General features: G+C 54.3%; 1 protein-coding gene across 1 annotated transcript in view; it reads right to left on the reverse strand.

Moving 5' to 3' along the window:
* TBX4 (T-box transcription factor 4) overlaps positions 1-10,260 on the reverse strand; it is a 29,063-nt gene extending 18,803 nt beyond the window's left edge. Inside the window, exons 1-3 of the mRNA XM_032616876.1 lie at positions 10,197-10,260; positions 6,125-6,322; positions 5,255-5,349 (exon numbers count right to left, since the gene is read on the reverse strand). Of these exons, the coding sequence (XP_032472767.1) occupies positions 5,255-5,349; positions 6,125-6,319 (290 nt within the window). The 5' untranslated portion in view covers positions 6,320-6,322; positions 10,197-10,260. The remainder of the gene's footprint in view (positions 1-5,254; positions 5,350-6,124; positions 6,323-10,196) is intronic.
* Between the last annotated feature and the right edge of the window lie 211 nt (positions 10,261-10,471).

Genomic DNA, 10,471 nt, shown 5'->3' on the forward strand with positions numbered 1-10,471 from the left:
TAAAGGTCTTCTCTATTGAAACAGATGAAACCATAGAGTGAGTTGTAAATTGCTTCTGTGATTTAGGACCAAAAGAAAATGTACCTGAAAACCATCACCTATGCGGGGGGGGGGGGGGGGGTGGGTGCGAAGTGAACACCTCAGTGGGACAGGGAGGGAGGGCCAAGCAGGGAAGTAGTGACTGCACAGCCCGTACCCCACTCAGTCCTGCCACCGGCCAGCGCTGGTGGCCGTGAAGCCCTGGCTCCCTGTCCTCAACACCCGGCAGCCACCCAGACCCCTGCTCGGCGCACCCCTCCGCACCCCTTCCCCGTGCCCTGCGTGCCTTCTCTCTGCGGCCCTGGCGCCCTCTCCCGGCTCTGGTTCCCCGCCCGCCTCGAACTCCTGGTCCGCAGGCATCTGGGGTGCTCCCGGCCCCCGCGGAAACTGCTCCGCCAGGGAATAAACAAGCCGCCTGCCCCGCCGGCCCCGGGAGGAGATGAAAGCCGGGGGGGGGGGGGTCTCTCCTCTGATCATGAAACAGGCTCTGAAAGGGTGCGGGCGTGGGGCCTTATCTACTTCATACTCGGAAATGGTTTTAGAATGAACTGCTAAGATAAGCTTCCTTGGACGTTTCTCGGTGTTGGAGGCTTGCGGGGCGCCGGGCAAGGGTTTGGGGCATTTTGATTTTGGCAACAAACCCGTAAAGACGCACTGAGAGAGAGGCCAAGTAAGTTTCAACTGGGCTCAGAGAGCCGCGGGGCGCCCGGTCCCGGGCCAAAGCGGTGGCCAAATTCAAGGTGCTGACCTATTCACTCCCCACCAATCCATGGGGGTGGGGGGCAGGAAAGAATGAACAGAGGGGACCCACCAGATTCTCTCCAGTTAGCAGAGCCCCCCAACCCCAAATCCACCACACCCCCGGCTTCCTCAGGGGGATCCGGAACCCCAGGAGCGGTTATATGCGCCTTCCCTGAAATGTAGGTGCAAAACCAAATCGAAGGGGTGAGAAGTCTGGAGAGGGGATTCGAGGTGGGGAGAGGCGGTGACTGGGAGGGCAGACAAGAGGGATTCTGGGGGCCGGTAACGTGCTGTTTCTTTATCTGGGTGGTGCTAACACCAGTGTGTTCATTTTGTGAAAGTCTGTAGAGCTGTACAATCAAGATTTGTTCACTTTTCTGCAGAAATGTTCCACTTCAATAACATTGATATTAAAAAATGATATGTGTGTGTATATATCATAAATATGTGTACATAAACACATACAGAGGCCCGTGGAGGCCAGAGTTTGAAAGGAAAGGGATGCAGGAAAGGGTAGGGGTCCACAGAAAACCCCATCCATTTTCTATCCCTAGTGTCTTGGGGTCTTAAAGAAGAATTCTGGGTGTGTTGGAAAGAGGCCAGGGCCTAGCAACTAAGGCTAAGTTTGGGGGTGGGAGGTAGGGGTGCCGTCTATACTGAGACCAAAGCTTTTGTGGCCAAATGGTTTCTGAGAGCAATGACAGAGCTATGTAATTTATTTCCACTTTACACACACACAGAGTTTTCTACTTCACTCAAAGCATTTTTAAGAAATACTTTCCCTGAGGTGGGGGGGGGGGGCAGGAGAGAGGGTGTGTGGAATGGATGCTGTTTTGGAAGGCCAGTTGCTTCTCTCAGATTTTTTTGAAGACACTTCCTTCTGATAGACTTTTGCTTTCAGAAAATACTTTAGAAAGAGATCAAAGCACTCTCTCCCCAACCCACTTTCCCAGTGTCTTCAACCCTTACTTCTCTTATCACCCACGCCACTGGGCTCTGACGCTCTGTATACAGAGCAAGGGCAACTGGCTTTGAAGCCCCGGATTAAGCCGGGCCAAATCCTTGCCTCAGAATAACAAACAATACAGGTTCAACAGGAGTTCTCATCAGTAGTTCATTTTTCAAACACAAATTCACTGTCACTAACACAAGCAACATTGAACTCAACAGGCTATGAAGGCTGATAGTGGAGATTTATCTGGTGGCAAAACCATGACCTAGGAGTAGAGCAGTCAGACGGTTAGGAAATTTTCATATTGGGGAGGTTTATATTTAAATTTTGTAGAGCTCACTTTTATCTGCGTTTGGGAGAAAATGCAGTTTCTCACATGTAGCAAGCTTGGCAGGGATGTGAGGAAGCAGAGAGGGCTCTGTTCTCTGCAGTTAAGGGCATAAACTCTCTGGGTGCAGGGGCCTAAGAGAGACAGAGACTGGCTAGGGAAGGCTGTGGCCCCATTATATACCTGACATCGGGGGACCCCGAGCATTCAGAAATTGATGGCTTGAGCTGCGGCTGGCATGTTATTCACCAGCTCAAGTTGTTTGAGAATTCAAAATCACTATCCAATGAAGGGGACCCTTTTTTCCTTTGGCCTTCAGCTCTTCAAGGGCTTAAGGCCGAGGCTTGTGACTAAGGACTCATACTGGCTTGAGAACATTCGGGCTCCTTTTATCCAGCCCCCGCCCCCCCCCACCCCACCCCCACCATGCCTCCATGGGCCAACCAGAGAGCAATCATGCCCCTAACCAGCCAGGGTCTCTAGGGCAGAGCAACAACTCCACCTTGCGCAGGCCCCCATAAACAAGCAATCAAGGGAATTTCTCAAAGTTAGGGGTTTGTTCTGGGGGGAGGGGCATCATTGCTCGGCTTGTGTAGACCTGGCAGTCGCCTAACCCTGCTTCTGTGGGCAAGGGCCAAACGCCTTCCCTTCTCAGGGGCTGGGTTTATGTTCCCTTGGTTCTCCTCCAGCTCAAGCGGTCTAGGAATCTGTGATTCAAGGTTCAGGAGAAATGTCCAGGCCATCTGCTGAGAAATAGAAGTGTCCCAGGAAGTTGATGGTAGAGACACAAAGAAGAGGACAGGGAGAGGCATTGGACAGGACGCTGAAGGGCCACAAGCCCGAGCAAAGCACAGTGCATTCCAAGGCTGCCATGGGAAGGAGGCAGCGGGGAGGAGGGGGACACGGGGTCAGAGGGGTGAAAGTGGTCTCTGAAGCCAGTGGGCAGCTATGCAGGAGGAAAAAGGGTCTGTGAGAACTGTGCAGGCAGGGGATAAGGCTAGTGATTTTCCTAAGGACTAGACCTGGTGCAAGGATAACTTTCTGCCAGGGAAAGACTGCGATGAATCCCTAATGGGCCAACATCGTCATGGTCACTTAAAAATTATTATCATCATTCCCTGAGGCCTGCCTCTAAGCCTCTAGGGATGTGCCTCTTCTGTCACTAGGATCAGGCACAAAGGTCTGCCTGAAGCCCGTCACCTCTGGAAATGTGTGTGTGTGCGCGCACGTGTGTGCTCGCGTATGTGTGTTGGGGAAGGGAGGGAGGAGGACCCATGCAGGTGCAGGAAACCCCACTGAGGAGAATCCCAAATGCCTTGTTTAAAATGGCAGGGGCCACGCATGCCCAAAGAACATGCTGGTTCATTTTCAAGAGACAAGGTTATTTCTGCTGCCTCAAGATGGAAGTTCTGGATCCTTCTCTTCTTTTCTTCTCTACATCCCAGCAGTAACAAGAAATAAATCCCCTCTTCACACCTATAATCCACTCAACAATTTACCAAGCACTGCTCATAAGGTCCCTGGTTTGAGTCTCACAGTAACTGAAAAAGGAAGGATGGCAGGTAGGTCTACAGTCACCATCCTGTTTTACCTGACACCTCTGAGCCGCAGGAAGCTTGGGGACTAGCCCAAGTGCACACAACTAGGAAGAGGCAGGCCTTGTGACACCTGATCCCCACTGTCCTCAATGACTGTTCCCCCACCAGGTTCCCCAGTGCATCCTGGGTTCCCCATCCCCAAAATGCAGCAAACTCCAGTCCTGACATTTCCTTGTTCCTTCCCCCGATAGAGGCCCTGGGTGGCCCTGCCACCTCCCTGACTTAGGCAAGAGGGCAGCCGAGTGCCCAGACCCCCTCCCCCAACAAAACAAAGGAAAATTTGCAAGGCCTCTCAGTAAGCAGACTGGAAAGACCCAGCAAACTGCCGGCTTTTTGTTTCCTCTGACCCATCATTCCCTAAGCAGCTCAGCAGAGCTCTCTAAAAAGTAGAACAAAATGCTGAGTAAATGCCAGACATTTCTCTAATTACGATGAACAGTATTCGCTAGCATTTATTGTGTGCTTACATGTGCCAGGAGCTGTGCTAAGGGCTTTACATGCAACTGTATAAAGAAAAACCTATTATTTTACAGATGGAGATGAGGAAAGGGCATAGACTCTAAAGTACCTGGCCTGAGGGTTGTACAGATGGAAGTAGGTGAGCGGAACGGGTAGCCTGCCCCCCCACCAGGTCTGACTCCCCATCCCCGGCCCTTGAAGCTTCACCATCTTATTCCTCAGAAAACCCAACTATGGGTCCACTGTCAGATAAAGGGACATTTTCACACCTAAACTGTACCCCGGGAACCAAAATCCAGTGTGAGTTTGTGGAGGAGGCAGAGTAGCGGGAAGAACGTTTCTGAACCTGAACCTGAACCTTCCAGCTTCTCCATCTGCAGCCATCTCCCTTCACCTGGTAACCGCTCTCCTTGCGATTCCAACCCCACCCGGGGTGCACCGCCCCAGCGAATCTCTCCATCATTCCCCGTTCTGCATCGTCCTCCTCTTTCCCTCTCCTCCAGGCTCTCTCCCACAGACACCAGCACATTTTAAAGATGGTTCCACTTTATAAATCATCCCTCTCTGGCAGCCACCCGAGGGCTACTCCCCGAACAACACACACACAGGGCCCAACGGTGCCTTCCCCTTGGCCGAGGAGGGTGCTGGCAACTGGCGGAGCAGCGCCCGTGGGATGAGAGGCTTGGAGTTCGAGCTGCCCCGGGAAAAGCAATGGAAATAGGAAAACATGGTCCCATTACCCTTTCCTCAGTCTGTTGAGGGGCATCTCCGGGTCCCCAGTCAATACAATCCTGAGAAACCCAGCAGCTCCCCAAAAGGAGGAGGACAAAGCAGCCCCCCAGGGGCCAAAAGTGCTGGAGTGGGGACCTCCAGCAACGCGACCCTGTTTGCGTTTCATTTGCATATCACTGCCCCTCCCCTCCCTCCATCCCGAGCCTCTCGATTGTGATGTAGCCCCCTGCGGGCTTCCGAGGTCAGTTCTGATGCTGTGGCGGGACTTGGAGCTAAGGCCAGAATGGCGAAGGGGACTCCAGTCGCCCCCTGGGCTGAAGACCGAGAGGACTGCTGAGGGAGCCCCTGGGGCTCCCCACTGCCCCCATCCATCATCCCCACCCCCGAAGTAAAACCAGCGCTGACCTGCCCGCCTTGGTGATGATCATCTCGGTGCCCGCCTCGTGAAACTTCTTCCAGAGCTCCTTCTCATGCAGGCCCACCTTGATGTTCTCGATAGTCTAAGGATGGGAGAGAGGGGACTTGTGTCGCCCTGCCCACGGCTCCATGCGGAGCCATCAGAAAGGGGAACACAGACCCAAGGGACCATGCAGGACACTGCCAGCCCCAGGTGCCCACGCCTCGAGATGTCGTTTCAAAAAATTATTCTGTACCATTGGTGAATTTAAAAAAATTTAATCAGTGGCTGAAATCCCCTTCTTCGGAGCTGCATCTACAGACGGGCCCGCAGAGGACACACTAACCGACCGTGCCAGGGTAGATGACACACTCTTACACAAACATAAACACTGCACGTGGCCCGACATAGCCACAGGCTTGCGGGCAGACACACCAACACAGGATGGGCACACACACCCTCGGCCAGCGGCGCGCACCCGCAAACACCTCCTGCAGACCCACACAGGCAGGGGGCGTGCACATGGTCACGGTGGTGTCCCCTCGGCCTCGGAGCTCGGCGGCGGCTCCCGCAAGCACCCGGCCAGGGGCTACTCACCCCGCCTGGTCCCAGGCTTTTGTCCCCGCCCTCTCAGGGTCGTCGGAGCTGGACTGTTTTCCTGGGCTCGCTCCGCCGCGGGCTCCCTCCCCGGCCTGTCTCAGAGCAGCCTCAAGGGCTCGAGGTGGAGGAAGGACGAAGGGCAGAAGGCGAGCCCTGCCCAGGGGAGCGCGAACAGGCAGACAGTCCTGCCCGCAGTGGGGCGGTTGACAGACACAGGCGGCCCTGCAGACAAACCGACGCCCGACCTCCACCCGACGGCCTGCCCGACCCGGCCCTACCTGCTCGGCGGCGGCAGCGGTGGCGATGTCGGCGCCGGGGCCCGGGGGGCTGCCAAGCGCGGCTCCGCTGAGGCCCGGCGCGGCCAGCGCGGGCTCGGGGGCGTTGGCGGCGTTGGCGGCGCTGGCCTCGCCGAGCACCGAGCCCGGGGCCCGGAAGGCCTCCTCGCTCTCCGACAGGCCCTTATCCTGCAGCATCTCCTGTGGGCACAGCACACGCGAGTCATATGCCCATGTCCACACGCGCCTGAGACCCGGCAGCCCTGGAGCTGAGCCGCGGGTGGCGGTGGAGGGTGCTTCGGGCACTGCTGGGAGGCCGCCCTGGTGCACGTGGACCCCGCCCCCTCCTGAGCTGGAGGAGGGAGAATAGCGTGGGCAGGACCCTCGCCTCCTCCCTCTGGGTCTGGACCTGGGAGGGTTTGTGTGCGGTTCCAGGTCCTCCTGCCCTGGGTGTGGGGCTGTGTGACGAGTAGGTCTGGGGGAAGGACTGCCCTCTCAGCATTGCCCCAGCTGCACCCCCAGTGCCTCCTCCTGCTGGGCTCCAGTGGACCCTGGAGCCTGAAGCCTGGGTCTTTTTCGTCTGTTCCTAATAACTGGGGTCCAGGCTCACTCTTGGCCCAGGGCAGCCAGGACATCTTCTGGGTAGGGAGGAGAGGAGAGTCAGCCCAGGAGGGCAGGGCCTGGGCTCCCAGGGCTCCACAGTGGCAGAGAGGGCCTTCGGCTGAGCGGCCTCTCAGGCCCCTGGTCACTCATCTGCCCAAACCCACTCCCTCAGACAGCAGTCAGGTAGAGGCTTCCTGAACCAAAGGTTTTCCTTTCTGTACGTTCCCACTCCCTCAGATACCTGTGTGGCACCCACGCAGGCACCCACGTCCTCACACACAGACACAGCACCTTCTCATAGCCTACAAGTCACCCAAGTAGCCACATTTAACTAGGGCCACTCTGATTCAGGCCCCGAACTCAGCCAGGGGCCACCCCAGCCTTGCCCTCACATGCACACTGGCTGGCTCACTCACTCACATTTTAGATTTTAGCTTCAAAGGGCTCTGCTTTGAGGCAAAGGACTCAGACTCTTCCCAGCTAAGGACCAGGCCAGTTGAGTCCAGTTGACAGGCACAGCCTAGTCCTGCCCCAGGGCACAGCTACCCTTCCCCAAGCGACTAGGACTATTCACACGCCTGCTCATGTGCCTGCTTCCTTCTGGAAGCTGGTCCTGGGATATCAGGATGAGAGTCCCGCCTGCAAGGACCTGCCTGTCCTGCCTCATCGTGGGTGCAACCCTGCATTATCCCTGCTTCTCCTTTCCACCTCCTAGCTCTTCTCCCTTCATTTGGATCTGGGCAAGTTCTGGGGAGGCTTTCTAAATGTCTGGCTGCCTTTCTTGCAGCTGAATGTTCCCTCTTTCTCCCCCTATCTTCTTTCTGTCCTCTCCTGGCTCTCCCTGGGCATTCCAAGGCCCAGGCCCCTCACCACTGGCCTCCCATCCCAGGCCTAGACATGGGCTCCCAGGGCCTCACAAAGTAAACAAGCCAAGTGCAACCGAGGAGATAAAAAGGGGCCAGGGCCAGTTGGGGCTGGGAAAAGTCCATAAAGATAAGGCTGACAGGCGGGTCGGTCCTCCAGCCACAGGCACTGAGGAGGAAGACTCGCCGGGCATGGCCAATGCCAGCACCGGCCTTGGGCCACATGCGGGTTCCGGGGCCGAGCCTGGAAACCCAGGAGACCCCAGGCAAGGGGACATTGTGCAACGGGGGTAGTTGTGGACTCTGGCCCAACGCGTTGGTTCCGAGTATAGCTGGGGTCAGCCGGGATGGGCACCCGCGATCCGCTGGTCCAGATGCTGCGGCCCGCGGGGCCAGGAGGGGCCGCCTGGCCCGATGCTGTCTTGGCTACTAGGTCCTCTGCGGGCACTTGTCATACCCGGAGCTGTGCAGCGGCTCCCCGCGACTTGCGCCGCGCGCTCTCAGTCCTGCCCGGTGCTGAGCACATCCGCGGCCGGCGTCCACTGACGCCAGTCCCGCCGCTCCCACGCGGGACAAGGGCTGCGTTGGGCTTTCATTCCCCAACTCGAGGTTCGCCTCTTCCTTTTCTCTCCGACACGCAGCCACATCCCGACATCGCGAAGATTCGCCTTCGCTGGAGCTCCCCGCTCGTTCCTTTTTCTTCCCGCCCGGCACGGCCATCCCCGCTGTCCGGTCCCGTCGGACCCCGAGCCCCGGCGCGCTGGGACGCCAGTAGAGCGGGTCCCGCACCAGCCGGGGTGCGCGGCCCGCGCTCGCCCTTCTTCTGGAGCCCTCGGCGGACGCGGCCGGCCGGCTCCGCGCCCTGTGCGCTCGGGTCCGTCACTTTCAGTTGACTCGTTTTTTAAAGAAGAACAGCATTTTTCTTTTCATTTCTAGATTACTGGTGATACTTTTCTCGCACTGGGGGAATTGTTAATTTTTTATACTATTTTAATTATCTCTATTATCAGAGTAGTATTCTGGTCAATTCAATAACATTAAGACTACTTATTCTATCACACAAGCTATTAGTACATGTTATTTTTAATACTGTATGGTTAAAGTACTGGTTTGATTTGTTAATTCATCATTATCAAATATGTTGTTATTGCTTCCCTGTCACTGCTCCATCATTCTAGGGCCTCCTGGCACATTCGTAATACTATTACTAATACCTAGGCAATTATTAAATATAGTCTTCCAATAGGTCATGTTAATCTCTCATTATTTTTATTTTTACTCTGTATCCCTGAAATGTTTCCGTGCTGCCTCCTCAGTCTCTGTACTTTGTCACAGTTTCAGTAATTTATTTACCATAACTTGTAGTATCATTGTTCTCAATATTCACATGCATTTCCTTCACATCCTTATAATACTTCTCGTTATTTTACCATTATTTGTTTTGTTAGGATGGTTCGTAATACTCCAGGTATTCTTCATCACATCGTTACAATATCTTGTTACTTTGTCATTATTTGTAATGTTATGGATCTTAATTCGCTACTTATTTTTCAATGCATCCTTACTTCTTGTTACTTTGTCATAATTTGTAATATTGTTGTAGCTCTTAATACTCTGTTTTCTCATCACATTGGTACAATACTTATTACTCTACCATTATTTATAATGTTGTTGGGACTATTAAAACCTTGGTCATAAATTGTCATATTACTCCAGTAATTCTTGTTGCTGTCTTTATTTATATTACTATTGCTCTTACGATTTTGGTTAACATTTATTTTATAATTCACTATAGTATCAATAATAAGTTATATGATAGTATTCTGTCAATACTACTAATATTAGTATTTCCCTTACTAGTATTTTCATTGTTCACCTTTTTCCTACAGTTTTATCATTTTTACACTATTACTATTTCTTATTCTATTGATTTTAATACAACAGTTCTTATCACATTGTTCCATCACTTTGTCTATGATTCTCTCAAATTTGTGATTGCAATTTTCACTTGGTTTTGAGAGTGACTATTATTTTATTGCTGTTTTAAAGTCCGAGTACTGTATTAGTTATGCCGCTTAGCCCTGCTTTTTGGGTAATTGCTCATATTTTGATAATTCTTGATCACGGATCATTATTTATATAGTATGCTCCTTGCTTTAATTTTGACGACCCTGTTGCATCAAAGGCACTGTAGTCCAGTGTTCTGATCACGAACATTTCCACATCGATATTCGCCAAGTACCTGGGCCCTCCTCCTTGGCCTTTCTTATTCTTCAAACACCAATTTCAAGGCCACCGCTCCACTTGTCTCGTCCTAACCTTGTTCCTTTGGCGCCAGCGCGGTCGTTTCTATGCTCTTGGGCCCTTAGACCCAATTCGTCCGGTTACTAGGAGGAGAGAAGGGCTCGAGCTCCGACCGATTGGAGTCGGGCGAGGCGGCAGCCGGATCAGAAACTCTTCTCGCCGCCCTCTTGCCGCCTTGACTGTCCCCGAGGTTCTTACCCAGGTCCTGTTACTCTCCCCCTTTCCAGCTTATCCTCCCTGGTTTCGGGGTTGCCCCTCTCCCGCACTCCCGACTCACCCCCACCCACGCCGGGACCCTCACTCACCCAAACTGCGCTGCCGCATGCGTTGGCGCCTGCGGCCCGAGGTCCGCTGCAGGCTCGGGTCCGAGGAGCCCGGGTCAGCCGGGACTCCGACTCGGGGCAGCTGGGTCAGGGTTCCGCTGCCCGCCGCGCCCTCGTGGCCGGACACATCCCGGTTCTGGAGCGGGCCCTTGATCTCCGAGGCTGCACTTTGGGGCCTCAGCTCCCTCCTCTCCTTCCCTCCCTCCCTCCGGGGCCGCACCCCCCTCCCCGCGCTGACGTCGCTGCTGTCAATCAGT

Source organism: Phocoena sinus, chromosome 20 (assembly GCF_008692025.1).
Source record: "Phocoena sinus isolate mPhoSin1 chromosome 20, mPhoSin1.pri, whole genome shotgun sequence".
In the NCBI taxonomy this organism is placed as follows: domain Eukaryota; kingdom Metazoa; phylum Chordata; class Mammalia; order Artiodactyla; family Phocoenidae; genus Phocoena; species Phocoena sinus.